The 21,482-nt window shown below is 36.5% G+C and overlaps 3 protein-coding genes across 3 annotated transcripts; all 3 read left to right on the plus strand.

Annotated features, from left to right (window-relative positions):
* The first annotated feature begins 1,035 nt into the window (after positions 1 to 1,035).
* On the plus strand, positions 1,036 to 2,061 carry LOC140831576 (ethylene-responsive transcription factor ERF039-like). Its single transcript, XM_073195317.1, has one exon. The coding sequence runs from the start codon at positions 1,203 to 1,205 to the stop codon at positions 1,896 to 1,898; it is 696 nt and encodes a 231-aa protein (XP_073051418.1). The 5' UTR covers positions 1,036 to 1,202; the 3' UTR covers positions 1,899 to 2,061.
* Positions 2,062 to 3,867: 1,806 nt separating this feature from the next.
* Positions 3,868 to 9,412, plus strand: LOC140832188 (uncharacterized). The gene is made up of 10 exons (XM_073196059.1): positions 3,868 to 4,085; positions 4,999 to 5,058; positions 5,144 to 5,183; positions 5,690 to 5,868; positions 5,976 to 6,014; positions 6,142 to 6,228; positions 6,305 to 6,365; positions 7,342 to 7,466; positions 8,950 to 9,041; positions 9,129 to 9,412. The coding sequence occupies exons 1-10, from the start codon at positions 4,038 to 4,040 to the stop codon at positions 9,241 to 9,243; spliced, it is 846 nt and encodes a 281-aa protein (XP_073052160.1). The 5' UTR covers positions 3,868 to 4,037; the 3' UTR covers positions 9,244 to 9,412.
* A 3,260-nt stretch (positions 9,413 to 12,672) lies between these two features.
* Positions 12,673 to 20,553, plus strand: LOC140832189 (E3 ubiquitin ligase PARAQUAT TOLERANCE 3-like). The gene is given in 16 exon segments (XM_073196060.1): positions 12,673 to 13,635; positions 14,475 to 14,586; positions 14,886 to 14,967; positions 15,093 to 15,262; positions 15,364 to 15,443; positions 15,692 to 15,757; positions 15,931 to 16,087; positions 16,165 to 16,313; positions 16,486 to 16,650; positions 16,781 to 17,113; positions 17,272 to 17,313; positions 17,979 to 18,237; positions 18,445 to 18,570; positions 18,746 to 18,821; positions 19,639 to 20,223; positions 20,225 to 20,553. Coding segments are annotated over 16 exon segments (2,628 nt in total). The 5' UTR covers positions 12,673 to 13,469; the 3' UTR covers positions 20,285 to 20,553.
* Positions 20,554 to 21,482: the final 929 nt, after the last annotated feature.

Genomic DNA, 21,482 nt, shown 5'->3' on the forward strand with positions numbered 1-21,482 from the left:
TTGTGATCTATGATAAATTATACTACCAACAATTTGAACCCAAAATTGTATGGATCTTCGAACTTCATTTTTACCACTAGGCCAAAGATCATTGCTCTCTAGACTCTATATTACTTATCTTTGTTAGTTTGCACGTGTTATATCTTCGTTTCATTCAACGTATCAAAACATGGATCTATGCTGATTATGAATTTTGATTCTTGAATGTTATCTCGTGGTATTGAGTGTATTTTAAATCCTTACATTTTCTGATTAACCTCCGTATTCGTAAGGGAAAAAAGTCGTCAATCTAAACTCAGGTCATTAGATTAATAGAGCAATGGAGAATACTTTTAAAACCTATTATTTTCAAACTATAAAAAAAAGAAAGTAAAAGCAAATAAATTCCCAATGGAAGAATAAAAGGCGACATCAAACATTTTTCTCTTTTAAGGATAAACAATGTCAATCCCTTCCTTCATAAGCATTGTTTGATTCTCCTTTCGAAAGCCAAAGAATACAGAGATGAAATATGTGATAATTGTCAGTCTTTTTAATTTTAGATGTGCAAGTCTCTTCACGCAATGCTTGATTGGTCAAAATAGCATTTCGTAAGGCAATTCCATTTCACTTTTTCCAAATCAGAAATATAATTTCTTTATACTTTAATGCAATTTAATTGAGTTATTGGCTTCTCTTTTTTCTTTTTCTTTTTTGGCTTACACGTGCACACACTCCTTTACCTTTGCTTCTACGTGTATATATAAACATTTAGTAAAGTTTAGACTGCCAAGATTCCCTTCTCATCAGGTTAACAAAGAAATCTTAACAAAACATTGCGATATAGAATGTGCCATCATGTTTTCGAATTTGGGAATTCTAAATTTTCTGAATGTCAAAGGAAGTTTGGGTATCATACAAACATTTGATTTCGATTTAAATATGATTATTTCTTACATTTATCCAGAGGTTTGATTCCGAATTGGATGGAAGAGCCTAGCTAGTATATCTGACAGTATATAGTGTGGTCATGAACTGTATAAAATCGCTTCACTCCAAAGAATACTGTAGTACTATTATGTAGCCAATCATGTATCAATGAAAATGTGAGACCTCAAAAAGAGTTCAAAAAAAGAAAAAGAAATATAAATAAAGGAAACTATCCCATTCCCCTAGTTCTGTCCATCTTTAAGTTTCTTACCAAGATTCATATATCTCCACCTATGGATCAAGTTACCACTTTCGATTCTATGCAAGAATCCACCGCCGGTAGCTTCTCTGTATCCAATACTGATACGGCGGCAACTGGCCTTTACTCAACACAAAAAACAAGTAAAAAGTATTTAAAGATCAAGACGATTTCCAAGAGAAATGGTCGTTGCAACGAAAGAAACAATCGCCAAGCCTATCGAGGAGTTCGCAGGCGAAGCTGGGGCAAATGGGTTTCTGAGATCCGCGAACCGAGAAAGAAATCACGAATATGGCTGGGAACCTTTGACACAGCGGAAATGGCGGCTCGAGCCCATGATGCCGCCGCCATTGCTATCAAAGGCCACTCTGCTTTCCTCAACTTCCCCGACTTAGTTCACCGACTCCCACGCGCCGCCTCCAAGGCTCCCAAAGACGTGCAGGTCGCCGCGGCCGAAGCGGCGAAGATGGTGGTTCCAATGGCTGATTTCGAGCGCAGAAATGATCGCTGGCCTACATCTAACTCCGATTCTAATTCTTTCCCTGATCATGATGACGTTTGTGGTCATGTTGATGATGCTTTTCTTGGCTTGCCGGACCTTATCTTAGGTGTCGCCGGTTGCAACAATGTTGATGGGTTGTTCCCTGCGGTGCTGGCCGGAGGTGACGCCAATATTCATGGTGAATTTTCACCGGAAAATCTTCTTTACGGAGACTTCTTCTATATATAATTATATTACATTTGCATAGATTCACAAATAATTAGTTTACGCACGCCATATATGCATGCCAAGTGTTAAGGTACGTACACCGAAATTCGTTCGTTCCATTGTTTATTATCGAGTTAAATATTTCAGTCGAGTTAATAATTTCTCAATTAGAATGAGTCGAATCTAAAAAGTAAAAACAAACACATATTTATCGTGAAAGATAAGTTTATATATGAATGAAAATCTCTAATTCAATTTCAAATTATGTAAGAAAAAAATTATATATATAGATGATAATTCAGGAAATTTCTTTATAATTTTTATATTTGCTGAGAAATAATACCCGCAAAGCCTCCAAATAGAACATCTATTAGATATTCATATTTGATATTCAGTTTCTTATTTTTGTTTCAAGTTTTTTCACAATCAGTGAATTTCATCACTTATTTAAAAGGCGAAGTTGATGGAAACACTTTCTAAAACAGGTAATTAATTGTGTCTATGTTTATTTATTTTTAAAACAGAACTGTCAGTATAATTTTTTTTCCTTAAAAAACAACTGTTCGCCGATTCATAATTGGGATGTGTCATATCTTTCATTTCCAATCTTTTGAGCTGGCAAAAGGATGAAAATGAAATATTGATGTTATATATATATGTACTATATATTACTGTTTTTGTTGCCACGTTACTACTTTTATTTTATCTTGTGAAAGAAGACGACTGCATGTGACGATAACTGATCACAATCACAAATACACAATTTATCATTATTCCATCGTCAATTGTGTTACATAATAGTCATGAAAAAAAGAAAAAATAAATGGTTCAAAACTTTCTACTTTATATTTTTTTTATTGTGTTATGTTAAATAATGTTACGTCTTAAATCTCTTAAAACATGCATGAAATTATATACAGGTTCATTTTTTATATTATTTTGTGCAAACTAGTTCGCTTTTGACTATACATATCCAATTGGAATTAATGAAAAATCTAAAGCTATTTGATCATTAAACTTTGGTTTGAAATGCTAAAAAATAGCTGAAAGAAATGGTGTAAAAAATGAAGAAAATATAGTGCGTCTTGGCAGGGAAACTTGGAACACAAGCTGAACAATATATGTAAACTCTTCCGGAAGTAGTCATTGTATACTCCCACGGGGTTGGAAGACGGCGTTTATAAATGAGAGCATTCATAAAAAAGATTGAGGTCTCCTTAGTCGAAGAAGACCGTGACCAATCCATGTGGCCTGTTTGATGAACGTCGACTCTACAGAGTAGGCAAATGCGATGCCAGAAGTTCTGTGATGGGTATAAGACCGATTATTTGTTGGGTTAATAAAATCAATTGAGTTTAGTATTATTGAGGTCCAAAATATTGATTATGCTTGCAGAAACTCAAATTTAATAGACGCTCTTAAAAATCTATAAATAGATGAATTTCTGGACTATTTAGAGGAGGTTATCATTTTTTTATAAAATTTCTCTAGTTTATTTTACCTGCTTACTTACTTAAGCGTCGAACTGTCTACGTCGGGAACCTTCCCGTCGCCAACTTAACGACTGTTCGTGACGCAGGTGACATCTTGCAAATCAATTGTATATTGCCTACGTGGATCCGTTTACGAGTTAGGTGAACTCATTTGCCGGCCAAGTAGATCAATTTACTAACCAATCGGATCTCGAGTCTGCAGTCTACACGACTCATTAATTTTAGTTGCATCACTATGAAACTTGAGTTTTCTTCGCATTTTTTCATTATCTGGAGCTCTTTAAAAAATTCTCAAATTCGAAAGCGAATCCAAGCTGCCATATCAGGGCCGTTTCAATATTAAATGACATACATTGCGTTGGACCATCATTCAGAGCCTCCACGTCTAATATGGTTCGTTAACCAATAAAATACCGCCACGTATGCAGATGGCCGAATATGAAACTTTAATTAAACCAATAGATTCTTACGAAATTACCATATTACCACCGGTGTAGTTTCATCGAGAATGGCAAATTCAACACGATTTCCGAGGACAAATATGGTAATGTAATGCAATTTATAAAATATAAAACCCTTCAAGAAACGAAAATATTGAGGTACAGAGTATTTGTTTCAATTCCGTGATCTGCATATTATCGGCTCCGATCCCCACCGCTCGGCGTTAATGGCCGCGCCATTCTTTTCAACACCTTTTCAACCTTTTGTTTATCAGGTAATATTATTATTTATGCGTTGAAATGTGTGAATTTTGATGTGTGAATGATTATTTTATCCACGATTTTGAGGTATGCATCCGTTGGTTTGATTTTTTGGTCAATTATCTTTGTTGCACGTGTTTTTTTATGATGCTGTGAGAATTTACTAACAGCTGCCAACACTTGGTTTCTCTTTTTAGTGAATGTTTGATGAAATACGTATTCTTCTAGCATCTAAGCCTTGTCTTTGGTGTGTTTTCTTAGCGTGTTAGCCATTCTGTGATTTCTGACATTGAGGGAGGTTGTTGGATAGCATTATCTCGTTTGTTGAATTAAATTATCTTCTAAGGCTTTGTGGGAAGATGGTTCAGATTAGCTGGCAAATAACTTTGACTGTAATGGATCGTGTCTAAATCAGTTTCATCACCCATTTTATTCTTCCAGTTGTATATCTCTTTTCGCAGTTGTGCAACTGTGAGAGTCTGTTTCTGTCTCGTTGTTCAATGATAGAGCTGTGATTACTTTATAATGAAAGCACAGGTTAGCCGGCAAAACTAGATGTCTGCGTGTTGTGGCATTATGCTAGGACATTCCAATTACACTATATGCTACTACAAGTGCAAGATGACAGAGGCAATAGTGAAGTGTTGCAAATTTCCTTTCGGTGAATTGGGAGCACATTTACATTAGAATTAATGCCACATGGAGATATTATCAAATGAATCTTGTCTGATTCAATGATTTTTTATGGTGCTTGCTAAATTGGAGACCCGCCCTTTCTACAGTAACCTGCCTTGTCACCTTTTGAGTCTGGTTATAAATATTGTTGTTTCAGCCAAGTTGTCTTACTTCTAGTTCTATAATCAACTCAGATTTCCTTTTTCTTTTGGGAGCTTACTTCATTGCTCATGCTAAATATTGTTGATTCAGAGCCCGCAAGATGCTGCAACACCTTTTCAGATTTTGGGGGGTGAAGCTCAGATAGTTCAGGTAATTGTCAAGTGTCATATGTTTACTCTGTTGTTACAGAAGAAACCTCACATGTAATTTATTCCCCTTTTCTTCTCCTCTCTAGATCATGTTGAAGCCACAAGAAAAGGTTATTGCAAAGCCTGGTATGCCGTTACTTCTCTTTTGTTGGTAGTGCAATCACGTTGTAGTTAAAGCTCAATGAGTGTACTTTCTCTTACTTGAGGGCTTCCATTTACTTTTTTATTCCTGGCCTTAGCGTTTCACCTCTCTACAAAGTTTTGTTGGTAAGACATCGCCTCAAACTTTAAGATATTTTCATCTCCTTCGCCATGTTGCATTGAAACTGATTAGATTTGGTTCCATTAGAAGAGAACGGAAATGAACAGCCCAATCAAATACCCCAAATTTGAGCAAGGAAGGCCTAAAATGTACTTATTTATTAAAAAACTTCGCTGTAAGTGTAATAGTAATTGCTGCTAATTTTTTTAATCTAATTGTTTAACTTGTTTCTGTAATTATTTTGCGTTGCTTTGCTTATATTAGATTAATGTATAATAGTTATTGCTGCTAATTTTTTTAATCTAATTGTTTAACTTGTTTCTGTAATTCTTTTGCGTTGCTTTGCTTATATTAGATTAATGTATTGCAGGTTCCATGTGCTACATGTCTGGTTCTATCCAAATGGAAAATGTCTATGTGCCTGAAAATGAAGCATTTGTATGGCAGTGGCTTTTTGGAAAGACTGTTACAAGCATCGTTCTTTACAATACAGGTTTGGCAGATGGATTCGTGGGAATAGCTGCACCAACTCTATCTAGAATTCTCCCGGTCTGTTTTATAATCAAGAAAATTATTGCTGGGGAATGGCGTTGTTTGATAGAATTTGCACGATACTTGGTTATGTTTTCTTTTTCTGATATGCGTTTGCTATGCAGATTGATTTGGCATTATTTGGAGGTGAAATGTTGTGTCAGGTATGGATTACGGACACACAATTTAATTCGATATGGATTTGAATATCTCTTGCCTCTGCTCCTTCCTTTTTCTACGACAACTTCTGCTTATTGAATAATAGTGTGACTTGACTTGCTATATTTGCAGCCAGATGCCTTTCTTTGCTCGATTAATGATGTCAAAGTAAATAATACAGTTGATCCGAGGGCACGCAATGCTGTTACTAGTGCTGAGGTGAGGTGGCTTGTTTTCTTGCTTTTTAATCTCATTGTTTGTCATTCATATTAAAAATATGATTCTCAACTGACAGGGGTTTTTAAGGCAAAAATTATATGGACGTGGACTTGCATTCGTAACCGGCGGTGGTTCTGGTATGCGGCGTATGCCTCTCTAAATTGCAATTGTTTCAAATAGAATAAGGTTTTTCAAAGAATTGTAGCCTTTCCACTCCTTATGATGAAGATGTTTGAATCTAGTCGATGTTAAATTTATACGCTTTGATCTTTTTGGTCCTCTCGATTCTCAATTTGCGGAATGATTATTAAGTAATTCACACATTATCTGAAGTGACAGCAACAAATAGTTGACACCTGACATCCTGCCCTGAACTAATTGTGTATGAGAGAGGGAGAGAGAGGGAGCAAGAATGCAAGATGAGAATTAAATTCATTGCTGATGTTGTCTTTTAGCTAATCAATCATCTCAGCTGGATAGCTAGATTCAAGCGGTTGAGAGGAAATTTTTTTACAAATGTGACTTAATCATGGCTAAAGCTTTTGGCTGACATACTTGTATGTTAAGAACAGTGAAGTGTTTCGGTTTGTTGTTGTAACCTTACGCTGGTCTCATTCTCGAGAAAACCTTATACATTGTGCAGTAACTCAATGACATGTAAGTTTGCACTAAATTGATAATTTGATTACTCTTTAGAGTTGGTCGTTAATAATAAAATAAAATCAGGAGAAGTCTAGATGATTGCAATATCTGATTTCTTAAGTTTGTACTGACATGATTTGATTTTCAATTTATTTTATGAAACGATGCCTTCATAGTTCATATCTCAGATTACTGATTTAGATGGTAGTGAATCAAACCAGAAGTCATGCAATTATGAATATTATGATTTTTACATTAAGTATTTTGGTTCTCATTAATGACTTTGGTATAGGCTAACTCCATTTCAATGCACAAGAATGAAGATTGATTATATTTGAGAGGCTTTACATTTTTTGGTCATTATGTTCAACTCGATATTGCAAAATGGAAGAGGCAATTTGTATTTAATGGCTTACATTCTGTCCTATGGCTTTTGTCTGATAGTAGTCCTTTGCCTGCTGGTTTTTTTAGTCGTGCAGAAGAATCTTCAGGTGGGAGAAGTGCTTGCAGTTGATGTGTCAAGCATTGTTGCAGTTTCAGGATCAGTCAATGTACAAATAAAGTATAATGGTCCCATGAGAAGGGTGATTTTTGGGGTGAGTGGTATTTGCATCATTTTCATCCAAAACATATCTGTACCCTGAAATTTTTTAGATGATATTAATTAGTTTATTTCTATTGTTATTTCTGGGGATCTTATAACAATTGCTTCCTGATTCTAGTTTATGTTAAATATACTGAAATCCTGTGTGAAAAAGTTCCTGATCTTATTGCTTTCATGTTGGAAATGATACTATACCTACTGGTTTGAGGGATTTTCCACATAATTAGTGTAAAATAAAGTCTGTGTGATTAGTGTGTGTGTGTGTTTTTTTTTTTTTCAGATCTGCCAGACTGATGTATTTGCTAAGGTTTCTTTCAGGAATTTTACTGGTTAAGGTTCTGCTTGTTTCAATTGAAGTGGAGAAACATTGCTTTGCCTCCTGAAATAGTCACCACTCCAAAAATATTCTTTAATTCTCTTTTGTTTTTGAAATATATGCGAACCCATGGATGAAACGAGAACAAGATTTGGTTGTAAAGAAGTTGTGGTGAATACAGAAGGCAGAGATAGGCATTACTAGGATTGTTTTTATTTTGAAAACCTTACTAGAAAATATTGTTTTTTCACAATTTTGGATTTGATACATCCAGGTTCAGTCTCTTTGTCGTACTCAATAGTTTATAGAGTTTGGCGTGAGGTTGCAGCAGGACTCAGAAGTATGTGGATAGATATGAAGTTTATTGTTCTATGAAATTAAACTTGAGAGATCTGAGAGATGAACTCCAACCAAGACAATAGGTTACAACTTACATATGTCTTGCAAATTAACGCACTGTGGCAGTGAAGATACCATGCAGCTTTAATAACTTGAATTTAGTGCTTTGTCTCACTGGAAATCAATATAACTTAGTGTGTGGTTATGCATCAACTACAAAACCTCCTGTTTAAAACCTCTCTTAAAATGTAATTAGGGCATCATTTGAATGTTACATCATCATAATCCAACCCCACACAGAAACTAAGCGGATTAAGTTAGATGTAATGTGAATGCCTTCTTGGTTGAGTTTGTGATAGCTATGCATGTACATACGCCACTAAGAGTTGCTCTGCGTGATATGAATTTTCTGCAGTGTAATTCCTAGCAAATGTTTCTGAAGTTATGCAGAACTTGGTAGTTCGAGAATGATTCTGAAACATTAGTTTTCTTTCTCCTGATTTTCAAATTTTTCTTGTTGCCTATACTGTATTGTTTGATGGACAAGGCTAGGTTTTTCATTCATATTTATTTAGTTTTACAAGTCATATGATATTTCAATTGATGCCTTTATCAAGTCCTAACATTAGTTGAAAGCAATTTTCTTCGGACACAATCCGATTGCCCGCCTATTTTCCAGACTTCTGTACCAATTGATTATCCATTCCCTGTTTCATGATCATGAATGTAGCAGAATGGTTTTTGTCCTGAATGAATTAAAAATGATTTATTTTGGATGTATACATGCATGGCTTAACTAGTCACAATTCTGTCTGTTCAGGGTGATAATCTAGTAACAGCTGTTCTAACTGGTCCCGGCATTGTGTTCATCCAAAGCATGCCCTTCCATCGGCTCTCTCAGCGCGTTGCTAGGTAATCTTGATATCTGCTCAATTCTTGCACCTTCTCACATTTCAACCTTCCGTACAGTTATTGAGTTGCTTGGTTTCTGTTTCACAGGGCTGTTACATCTCCGAATATGAGGGACAATCCAAAGTTTCTCTTGCAGATAGCTATCTTTTTCTTTGTTGCTTATGTTGTCATCGTGTCATCGCTAATCTTGACAGACATATGAAATGGCTGCCCTCTTATTTCGATTCCTTTGACTTTTTTTCCTTTAGTTGAAATCTAATTTGTATTGTTGGAATTAGATTAACGTTTTAGAAATAGACAAACACGGTTATAATTGGAAATTGTGTTGTATATATTATGATTTATGGCAAGAATGTGTGGTTGCTGTTTTATTGTCTTTTTCTTTTTGTTTAATCTTAATTATTTTAACTTCAAGGTCGAATTTGAGCTTAATTTGTTTGGTCTCAACCTAAGTATCAGATAATTTATTGTTCAAGTTATTTATTATTCTTAGAAAATATAGAGAAATATCGTAAAAAAAATTATTGGTTTGGTTGTATTAGCTATTTAGCAAGATGGTGATTAGCTTGAATTTTGTTTGGATAACATCCGAATAAGTCACGTCTTACTTTAGTTTTGGGAGAAAAAATCATACATTATCTTAGATATCGATTTTATGACAAACTAATTTAATATTGTATTTTTATTTTTAATAATATATGTAAATCAACTTTATAGACATGCAAATATAAATGGCCAAATATATGCTAATATAAAATCCAAAATAAATAAAAACTAATCCGGTTAAATTATTCAACCAAAAAAATTGGATTTTTTATCAATGAAAAGATTAAATGCGATTAAGATTTAATAATATTGACTGAAAATTTAAATGTAGAAACAAAAATAATGATAATCTTTTCACTTTATAACTATAATTTATTTTGAAATTATACATTACATGTAACGAAAGTGCCGAGGAAAAAAAAGGGATGTGGCGTTGAAAATAGATGTTAGCAAGGCTTATGACAGAATCGACTGGGGCTTCTTGAAGTTGATGCTCCTGCGCCTAGGTTTCGATCCAAGCTGGGTCCGATCCATTATGCTATGTGTCACTACTGTGAAATATTCCATCAAGGTGAACAATAAGCTCGTTGGCCCGATAACCCCGGGCCGTGGATTACGTCAAGGGTGCCCCCTCTCACCCTATCTGTTCATTATATGTGCACAAGGACTGTCCACTCTAATAGACAAGGCTGTCCAACGAGGGGCCTTGCATGGTATTAAAATCTGCCGCGGTGCTCCAATAATATCACATCTATTATTCGCCGATGACAGCTTTCTCTTCTTCCGAGCATCAGGAATGCCTATCAATAAAGCATATCCTCAATACATACGAACAAGCGAGTGGGCAAGCTATCAACTTTCAGAAATTTGGAATTTTCTACAGTAGGAACACCGAGCAAATTTTGAGGGAAGGATTGTCTAACATACTTGAGGTGGTGAACCCGCTAGACACTGGAAAATATCTGGGACTTCCTTCGTTAATTGGTAGCAAGAAGAAGGTTGTATTCAGGTACCTACGGGAGAGGCTGTGGACGCGAATTCAAAATTGGAAAGGAACCTCTCTATCCATGGCAGGCCGCGATGTACTCCTAAAATCTGTGGCTCATGCTCTGCCCACGTATTGCATGCAGTGCTTCTTGTTACCAAATTCTCTACTGGATGAACTTCAACGAATGATGAACTCTTTTTGGTGGGGGTCCAAGCCAAATGGGGCATGGGGGATTCATTGGATGTCTTGGGATAGGCTGTGTATACGAAAAGAATTTGGTGGGTTGAGCTATCGGAATTTGGAAGGCTATAACCTCGCTATGCTTGGGAAGCAAGGCTGGAAACTTATCGCGGCCCCTGATGCTTTATCTTCTCGGCTCATCAAAGCTAAATATTATCCGAAAAAGGGATTCTTGAATGCAAGCCTAGGATCTAATCCTAGCTTCATATGGCGAAGCATCTGGTGCTCCCAAGCTATACTGGCACGGGGAACACGTTGGAAAATTGGTGATGGCAAATCTATCAACATCGGCACAGATCCTTGGTTACGTGATCCTGCAAATTTTTATATCCAAACATCCCTTGATGAAGAGCATCGTGGCAAGACAGTGAATGAGCTTATCGACATAGACTTACATCAATGGCAGGCCACGACACTGCAAGCCATCTTTGAACAAAGGGATATTGAGGAAATCTTGAAAATACCAGTACCCACAGCTGCCTCTGAGGATATTCGATTATGGCATTTCAGTAGAGATGGGTGCTATACAGTTAAATCGGGGTACAGGCTTCTTATGACAAGTATCGCAAATCCAAATAGTGCACAACCTGCACCTGGATCATGGAATCGAATGTGGACAGTCCAAGTACCACCAAAGGTAAAATTCTTCATCTGGAAAGCTGTAAGAAATTGCAACCCGTGCAGGCAGAACTTGCTTAGTCGTCGTATTGAAGTACCTTCCATCTGCGCTTTATGTGGCTCAGGAAATGAGAATAACTGGCACTTGTTCATTGATTGCTCCTACGCTCAGGCTTGTTGGAAAGCTGTAAACTTGGCGCACCTGGTAAATGATAAAGCAAATAACTCAGATTCATTTATGCAATGGTTCTTTGGTTGTCTGGAATGCTGGCCTCATAAGTTATTGCCCACCATGTTCATGACTATATGGAGCATCTGGAAATACAGAAATGACAAACTCTGGAATGCGGCAGAAAGATCAACACAGGTTAATATGAGATTAGCGGGTGAGCTCTTAAATGACTGGATAAAGGCTCGAAAATCACCCCATGTCCCACACTCTCGAATGAATGCACCTGCGGAGGAGCTTAATTGGAAAAGTCCACCAACGGGCTTCATGAAATGCAATGTCGATGCGGCAATCTTTAGGGAGTCGTGCTTGATTGGCTCTGCACGGTGGTTCGGGATTCAAAGGGTGAGTTTATGGTCTGTAGGATGCTCAATTTTCAGGGGTCAATTGAAGTCCGAGAAGCAGAAGCAAAGGCGCTACTTGATGCCATAACTTGGGCCGCATCCTTGGATATGCAACAGATTATTTTCGAAACAGATTCGAAAACCGTGGTGGAGGCGGTGCACTCAAATGCGGTAGATCGTAGTGAGTTTGGAACAATTATTGGAGAATGCTGCTCACTTTTGTCAAGAGAACGCCACTACAAAGTTCACTTTACTAGACGACAAGCGAATATGGTTGCCCACAACCTTGCTCGGGCGGCCATTTCTCATGCTAGTCCTTGTGTCCTCTTTGATGCTCCTAGTTTTATTTATGATGCTTTAATTCATGATTGTAATGAACTTGGTTTGAGCTAATGAAATTTGTTCGGTTTTGGTTTCAAAAAAAAAAAAAAAACTATAATTTATTATTACATCCAATCACTTATACTAATTAAAAAATAAATAATTTTTTTTGTTTTTATTATATTTAATCAAAATTATTATCCTTTTAGCTGTAAAGTTTTAATTATTTATCTTATTTGCGTGATCCGAATTCCACAACTCTGGCCTCTTGGCCCACTCGTGGAACAATACCCGACCCGGAGAAGAATCACAAAAGTCTATATATTTAGGGCCCCAATGCTCACGCGTAAGGGTCCTCGCATACCAATCGGAACAGCCAACAGCGTCAGCGTAGAAACTAGAAACCCTTAATTCTCTTCATCTAACGTAATCCTTGGACGCGAAGTTTCGATTTGCGCGATCCTCGTTCGATTTTCTATAAATTGAAGACGGTGTTTTATGCGGCAAATTTCTGATAAGTTGCAGAGAAAGATTAATCAACACCTGTTGCTCCGTCGTTCTTCCAACAATTTTGTGTCGAGGGTGCGCTGCCTTTCGTCGAGGACTCGCTCGTGAATTCAATTTGTTTTGTGTACGCATACGATTTGAAGCTACGTTTTTCGGGGTTTTTATCCGCTAATTGGCTTCGAAAGTTTCACTCCAAGAGGATAAAATATCGGCAATTCGATTCAACGTTGTGGGGAGAATTTTGTCTGTCATTTCATCCGATCTGCCAGATCTGTCCATTTTCTACGTAACTGGTGGATTTTGCGATTTGGAATACGAATATTTATTTTCTCAATCGAAGATTGAAGCCTATTTTATGTCTGGAAGTTTTGTAATTGTAAAAGACTTGAAGGAGATTGGATTTGCTTCAGTGGAGTTATTAGTCGGTTCGATTGCTTTTTCTTGAGAGTTCCAACAAATTGAGAGGAAAAAAGAGAGATTAGTTTCTTGAATCATCGATTGTACACTTTTGTTGTTTTTACTCTTTTTTTTTTTCAATTCAATGCCAGGTTTTTTATTTTTTATCCTTTGATATCACTCGCGGTGCTTCTCTTTGTGGAGATAAAAAAAATTCAAAGTAAAGATTGAAAAAAATAATGGCAGTTTACTATAAATTTAAAAGTGCGAAAGATTACGATTCAGTTGCTATCGATGGAAACTTTATATCGGTTGGGCACTTGAAAGAAAAAATATTTGAATTAAAGCATTTGGGAAAGGGGACTGATTTTGACCTTGTTATCACCAACGCTCAGACTAACGAAGGTTGGTTTTGGTTCTCTACGATTTTTCTCAGAAATTAAATTTTCAAATATAAAATGGTTTTGTAGTCAATCTTCTTCTTGTTCGTCACTTGATAGACATATTGTATTGTGTTTGTGAGATAACATTTGTGTGTTGAAGGTAAAGTCGGAGAAAACAGAAGGTTGTTTTGAATTGTTCTGTGTCCTTGATCTCATTGAATTTTATGATGACATAAAATTATTGGTGATTTTTTTTGAAATAACTGTTTAAAAGTTTAAAACTTATGTGAGTTTTCATTTGCATTAATGTATGTGTCTGGTGTGCGTGCGCGCAATTGGATATCCTGGTTCTGTATATGTAACCAATTGTGTGCACTTGTTCTGTTCTATACATTGATTGACCTTGGATGTATCCCTAGTTACTTTTCTTTTTTCTTATAGCTCCTTATATCTACAAAATGTAGTCACCGGCTTGGATATTTCATGCATGATTTATATAGTTCCTTTCAATTTACAATCTGCTTTTTGAGAAACCCTTGGATGATGGTGATTCTAAAATGTAAGATTCCACTAATCTTTCCAATCATTGGGTGAGAGCCTAGTTATAACTGAACTGTATGAGTTTCTTCAGTTTGTTCAAGATTTGAAGTTGTTTGTGCTGTGAGCATCAACTCTTCTTGGTTTATCAAGATCATTACTCGAAATTGGTGATTATGATGTTAGTTATTTTGTCAAATGGATTGGTAGTGGCTTTCTGAGGGGCTCTGTGGATGTGAATGTTTTTCTTTGGTCATTTGACTCATGTTATGTTCTTTTGTAACGTTTATACTATTTTCATTGTTGTATAATTTGCGGTTTCAGAGTATCTTGATGAAGGAACATTAGTCCCCAAAAATACTTCAGTTTTAGTACGTCGAGTTCCTGGACGACCTCGGAATCCCATAATTACTGCACCTGTTGCAGAGCAAGAAGAGTATTTTCTCAATCCTTAATTTTGTTCAGTTAGTTTACACATTGATCCCTAAGAACTAAGTAAATAAAGCATTTAGTTTTGCATCAAAGATTAATGTTAAGTCAGTTGGGTTTAGCTTTGCGCTCTTGCATAAAAATACTTCACCAAGTTTTTGTTGTTTGGGACCTGTTGAAGTTCTGTGATATAACAGTAATGCAGAACTTAATGAACATGCTCCGAAACAATGGTCATGTAATATAATGTGACTTCATCGAAAGGTATTCTTATGGTTTATTTAAGTTTTCTAATAACTATTGTAGGGCAAAGGTGGAAAATTATTCTGTTGATGTTCAAACTGTAAATAGTAACTTTGGTGGATCAGCTCAATCTTCCATGAAATATGTGAGCTTCCTTTGTTAATCCTGCCTATCACTTTTTTGAATGGCTGTAAAAACTGGATGCAGAAAGAAGTCTTGTTTCAGCTTAGTATTTAAACATAGCAAATGTTCAACTCTTGGTCCTTGTAGGCTGAAGATTTAGAATGGGATGAGTTTGGGAATGATCTTTTTGCTATTCCTGAAACTGTTCCAGTCCAGTTGAACAATACAGTTCTAAATCCTGCTCCACCTGTTAGCAAAGAGGATGAGGATAGTAAAATCAAGGCTTTAGTCGACACTCCAGCCTTAGATTGGCAGCGGTGAGATGTCTTATGATGTCATGATTGTGCTTTGTGATTTGATATTTATGGTTTTTGTTTTCTAGTCAATGTTTTGAAACTTGCTTGTTTTGAATTTTCAGTCAACCTGCTGATGGCTTTGCTCCTGGTAGAGGCTTTGGACGGGGCATGGGTGGACGAATGATTGGTGGACGTGGTTTTGGTGATTCTTTTATCCTTTACCAGATGTCTTGAAATTGTGTTTGGGCAGAGTGTTTTTCTTTATTTTATCTTATTTTTGTTGCTCTAGTTGCAGTTATAAACTTGTAGTTGTTTTGATATTCGCATTTGTCTGGTGTTTAAAAGTTTTAAGTTTGAGTAAGAGCATATCTATTATTGGGAAATAAAATGTTTATATGGTCTTTTATTGCTAAATTTGCCTGTTAAATACTGATTGTTTCTATCATTCAGGGCGAGGTGGATTGGAGAAGAAAATACCACCACAAGGCTACATATGTCACAGGTGCAAGGTGCCTGGTACGTTCTGCAATTTAAACTGTCGATTATATTTTTAGCAATTGTCTATTTACTTAACCTCTAAGTCACAGTTAGCTTAAATGGATATACAGATTATGAATAAAAATAGTAGACTGGTAACTTGGCTTTTATTAGGGAAAAGGGGTATTTTATGGTCTTGTTTTCTTGTTCAGGTCATTTTATTCAGCACTGCGCAACAAATGGCGATCCCAATTATGACATAAGAAGGGTCAAGCCTCCAACTGGAATTCCAAAATCTATGTTGATGGCTACTCCAGATGGCTCCTATGCATTACCGAGTGGGGCTGTTGCTGTATTGAAGCCTAACGAGTAATGTTCTCTACAATGTCCTTTATACCGTTGATTGTTTGCAGTCGATAATATTTCCTCACAAGTTACTTTCACAGGGCTGCTTTTGATAAACAGATTGAGGGAATGCCTTCCTTACGAACTGTTGGTGATTTTCCACCAGAACTGCACTGCCCTATTTGTAAAGAAGTAATGAAAGATGCTGTCCTGACGAGCAAATGTTGTTTTAAGAGCTTTTGTGATAAATGTAAGCTTGCAGTTTGTCTTGTACATTGTTATGGCAGATAATTTATTATATTTTAGCATTTGAAGTTATTGTTTTGTGGCGATGACTCGGTGAGAGGTGGAGTGTTTTTTATGGAACACATAGTGGAAATTCGTTATTTTTCTTGTTTAATCTTTCTGATACTTTTTGTTAGGTATAAGAGATCATATCATTTCGAAATCATCGTGCATCTGTGGGGCAACAAATATTCTTGCTGATGATCTTCTGCCCAACCAGACTCTGAGGGATACTATTAATCGCATTTTGGAATCCAATAATAGCAGTGCTGAAGATGGTGGTACTGCATTTCAAGTCCAAGGTTTGAGTCATAATGAATTATTTTTCATTTAAAATATATTTCCCTAAAGCTTAATGTATTGTTTATTTACGAAGAAGTGGACATTTTAAGTTATCTCAATTCACTGCCTCTTCATAACTGTGTGGTGTAGAGATGGAGTCACGCAATCCACAAGCTAGGGTTCCTTCCCCAACTCAGTCTCAGTCTCAGTCTCAGTCTCAGTCTGCTGCCTCCAGAGGAGAGCAGGTCCCCGCATCACTACCTCAAAAGGAAAAATCCTCAAAGATTTTAGACCTAGTTGTAGAGGACAAAGCTGCCAATGCTCCTCCCGCTACCCAGATGCAAGAGAAAGGGAAAAGTCTTAAATTGCCGGATGTTTCTGAAGCTACACATGATTCAAAAAGTATTAAAGAAACAATATTACCAGCTAATGCTCAACTGGCTGATGAAGAGGTGCAGCAGAAGCTAGTCTCAGTGGAAGCAGGTAATGAGGAAAATGGCTCATTTACATACATGTACTTAAATTAAATGTTCTGAGGCATAGCCGCATAGCCCTCTGCCTCATCATTCTTTGTTAGATATCACATGCTCTTCAGCTACAAAGGTTGACTCTGATGTGAAATTGTTACCTCTGTTTTACAGCAAAAAAGAAGAAAAAGAAGAAAATCCAAATGCCTCCTAGTGGTATACTGTTGTTATTTGCAGTTCTATTTACTTGTCAGCTACTGTACACCTCTTCTTGCTGGAATATTTTTTAAAAATTTAGTTTTTAAAAATATTTCCTTGCAAAATATAGCATTTTTAGTTTTGGACATTGAATCATGGGAATGTTGATCAGGTTGAGCAAGCTGAGCTTTATTGGGTTTGTGATCAACTTGAATTTTGCTGAAGTTATGTTCTCCATCGTATTATAAAAAAATTTGTACTTGAAATACACGAGCTTTGAACCAAGTCCGATTTAGGATTTATCTCATGTTTCTATCTTGTAATTCAGTTTGTTCATTGCTGTGCTTGAAACTAAAAGCTTATATTTTTAAAGGCTTATTTTCTTTGTACAATTTTGTAGGCGTTTATGAATTTGTTTAAATTATGATCTCATGTGTAAAGTTGCGTAATTTGGGTTCCGTAGTCATTTTACTTTTTAAGACAAGTCCAACATTTTTTTAAGATACCCGAGCTCACGTCCACTTGGATTGAGATTTGTCCATAAAAGTATGATGAAATTTGTATTGGTTTGAAGTTAACTTGTAGTTGCAACTTGCAAAAGCATTTAGTTGCGGTGAGAAGATCCAATTTAATCCGAGCTCATTGACGAACTTACTAATTGACATAAAAAATTTGTTCTGTAGCTGCTGAGATGCAATGGAGGACTGCCCAGGACCTTGCACCTGATAATTACATGATGCCTTTGGGCCCTTCCACTTTTAATCCTTATTGGAATGGCATTCAGCCTGGATTCGATGGCTTTGTGGCCCCATATGCTGGTCCTATGTCTTACATGGGATATGGGTTTGGACCTATGGATATGGCATTTGGTGGAGGTGTCTTTCCCCAGGATCCATTTGGAGGAGGACCAGGTTGTGTGTTGCCATATGCCCCTCCTCAAAGGTATGTTTGGTTTATGATTTTTGTAAAATTCCTCCCAAATTTATACTTTACCCCACTAAAAAGATTCTGAAGTTTGATTTCTTTCTGGAATTCAGTTGAAAATTTCAGATGTTTCTGATTTTCTTAATTGCAGTTTGCAGACCCCGCTGTTTTTTATGGTCTTTAGAATGTGATGTCTTAGGTAGTCAATAACTCTATGCATTTCAGGGATCTTGCAGAGCTAGCGATGGGATTTAATGCTGGGCCATCCCCACCCGCCATGAGCAGAGAAGCATTTGAAGCTCGAAAAGCCAATTTGAAGAGGAAACGTGAAATGGAGCCACGCAGGGACATGTTAGTAGGATAACCCTTTCTTGTGTGTTTATAGGAGATGCGTAAAAGTTAAAAGTGTGATAACCTTAATCAGCTTGTATATCATATTCAAATTCAAGTACTCCGTCCTTAATTATTGATTTGCTGTGTGTAATCTTTTCTTTATTCAAAAGCTTTTAACGTTCCTTTTGTACAGGGAGTTATCTAAAGATCGGGAATATGGAAGAGAAGCTAGCGGCTCAGTCGATCTCCCTAAGATGAGATCTAAATCTGTACGCATCTTTATCAGCCTACTGCTATTAGTTTTTTGTTTTTGTTCGAATGTTGCAGGTATATTTCATGGTCAACCATATAGTTTCATCAGAAATCATGCTGTCGAGAATAACAGTGAATTTCGAAAGAGAATTTTCAGTTTCTCATTTCCTGATAGAGACTTGCCTCCAAAGGAACATGCCCCATTAAAATTATTTCCTGCTTCGTTTAATTGTTTACGTACGCCTATTGCCTTCAGTTTTGTTGCAAATGATATTGAAGTTTTCGCGTGGGGACTGTAGATAGTAATCCGCACGGACAACGTTTCTTCTCGCCTTCTTTTTTTTTTTTTTTTTTTTTGAATATTTACTTCTTTTGGGTTACCCCCTTAATACCCCGGACAGTCCCAGGTTTTTAAGTCGAATGTGGCATTTTAATTGAAAAATAAAGAATAATGCTTCCGATTAACCAATTGACTAAAGAATTATGTTTTAAAACCTCTTTCCCGATTTGTTAATATTTTTCGTAAATAAAGATTTAGTGAAATCCGAAAATTTTGATGAACGAGTATATATTAAATCTTTAATTATACTATGAATCCTTTAAGAAAATGTAAATTTGAAAATGGGGTTGACATGCTAGACAATGTCGGGCTCTGTTATCCGTAAAGATGAACGCAGCCGAGTTGCCCGACACTGCTAGATGCCATACCCAATTGTAGTCCATACTCGTGATACGGATCTTGAATCTTACCCCGTTTAATTTAACGGTGTTTTTACTTAGTTGAGGTTCGTTTTTTATTTTTACGACAGTTTTAACTTTGGTTAATTGGTGCAGGAATCTATACCCCATGCTTCTAGCACAGATCATCCTTCACATCGCTACCAGTCTGAGAGGCATTCCCCTGATCGCGACTCCCGTAATCCTGAGGTACCCCGCCCATTCTCCAAGAGGAAGCCCGAAGAACACCGGAGCCGAGATTATCATGATGATGACCATCAACGACACCATGATCACCACCACCGCAGCAGTCGCCAGCAACCCTCGGAGTCCCCACCAGTTGCCCGGCGTCAACCCTCCTCGATGGCTGACAAGAAGCACAAGGCTAGTGTCTTCTCGCGCATCAGTTTCCCAACTGAGGACACCACAGCTCCTAAGAAAAGGAAACTTTCTTCCTCTTCAGAAACCCAGACAACAGTTCCATCTGCTCATCGCCAGCAGGCCGCCTCATCAAATGGATACCATGAAGAATATCATAAAGTATCTGGGTCAAGAAAAAGTAGTCATGCCATTGCTGCATACCATGAAGAACAGCATGATAGCAGTGATGAAGAAAGGCATTTCAAAAGGCGGCCATCACGGTACACATCATCGTCCCCGCCTGCTCATGCCATGGAGGCGGTGGAGCACCACCACTCCAGGAGGGTCCAGAGATAGGAATCATGACAGGGATCAGGGTGGAGGCTACAGCAAGCGTAGATAGTCGCCATTGTTGATGATGAGATGGTTCGGGTGCAAACGAGGATTATAATGTGCGCTAATGCGGACGCTGGAATTGAAACGTTGGAGAGAGAGAGGGCTGTTGCCTGTTTATAGATGTTTTGAGGAGCTTTTGAGACGATGTAGCTCTATTTCGCTATTTCTTGAACATGTAATAATGAACCATGTCATGATACTTTCTGTTCCAATTATACGTGAAATTAGCCTCTCTTTTTTTCTCAATGATTCTTCTATTGACTGATTTTTTAAAAATATCTGTATTTTAAAAAAATATTAGAAATAGCAGTATTTAATATTTTGTTTTTGATTGGCTCATTCTCGTGTCGTATTATACTGAAAGATGATGATTTCTTTACGCTGAGGATATTATTATATATAAGTATGAGACGGTATTTTATTCATGAGACGAATCAATTTTGTTCATATTCATAATAAAAAATAATATTTTAATATAAAAAATAATAATTTTTTTATGAACAACTAAATAAAATATTGTCATAAAAATTGACATTTCATATCATCTCAAATAAATTTATGTTTCAAGGAAAAACACAAAATGCAATCGTTATATATGCAATAATAAAAATCTTTCCGACTGTAATGGATTCAGTCAAACCATAAAGAGTGGGTCTCATGTGAAATCGTCTCACGGATCCTAATCTGTGAGACGGATCAACCCTACCTATATTCAAAATAAATAGTAGTACTCTTAGCATAAAAAATAATATTTTTTCATGAATAACTCAAATAAGAGATCCGTCTCACAAATACGACTCGTGAGATCGTCTCACACAAATATTTGCAACCATAAAAATCGAAATATAAATCACCGTGAAATTCAGAACTAAGTTTGTGGAACAATTTCATAAGCATCATGATGGTTCTATCCAGCCTACTAAGTAGCTAGTTTACTTTATTTATATATATATATATAATTATATATATATAAAACATCCATATTGATTACAAAGACAGGTTAAAAAGTTGGTTCAGTAGACGTCTCATAATGTGACAAGGTCCTTACCATATTCACAATGAAAGTAATAACATAAAAATAAGATTTTTTCATTGGAACCCAAAAAACTCACAATATGAACCGAGACTCTCACAGTTTTACATTAAAATTTATTATTACATAGAAAAGAAGATAGAAGTCAAAAAACTTTCTTTTAAAACAAACA

This window comes from Primulina eburnea, chromosome 5, assembly GCF_022965805.1.
Source record: "Primulina eburnea isolate SZY01 chromosome 5, ASM2296580v1, whole genome shotgun sequence".
Taxonomy (NCBI): Eukaryota; Viridiplantae; Streptophyta; class Magnoliopsida; order Lamiales; family Gesneriaceae; genus Primulina; species Primulina eburnea.

Bases quoted from the DNA above. Each gene is read 5' to 3' on its own strand.
- LOC140832188 (XM_073196059.1), top strand. From the start codon at position 4,038: ATGGCCGCGCCATTCTTTTCAACACCTTTTCAACCTTTTGTTTATCAG. The intron at 5,059-5,143 runs GTAATTGTCAAG...TCTCCTCTCTAG, and splicing joins GTGAAGCTCAGATAGTTCAG to ATCATGTTGAAGCCACAAGA. The intron at 9,042-9,128 runs GTAATCTTGATA...TCTGTTTCACAG, and splicing joins CTCTCTCAGCGCGTTGCTAG to GGCTGTTACATCTCCGAATA.
- LOC140831576 (XM_073195317.1), top strand. From the start codon at position 1,203: ATGGATCAAGTTACCACTTTCGATTCTATGCAAGAATCCACCGCCGGT.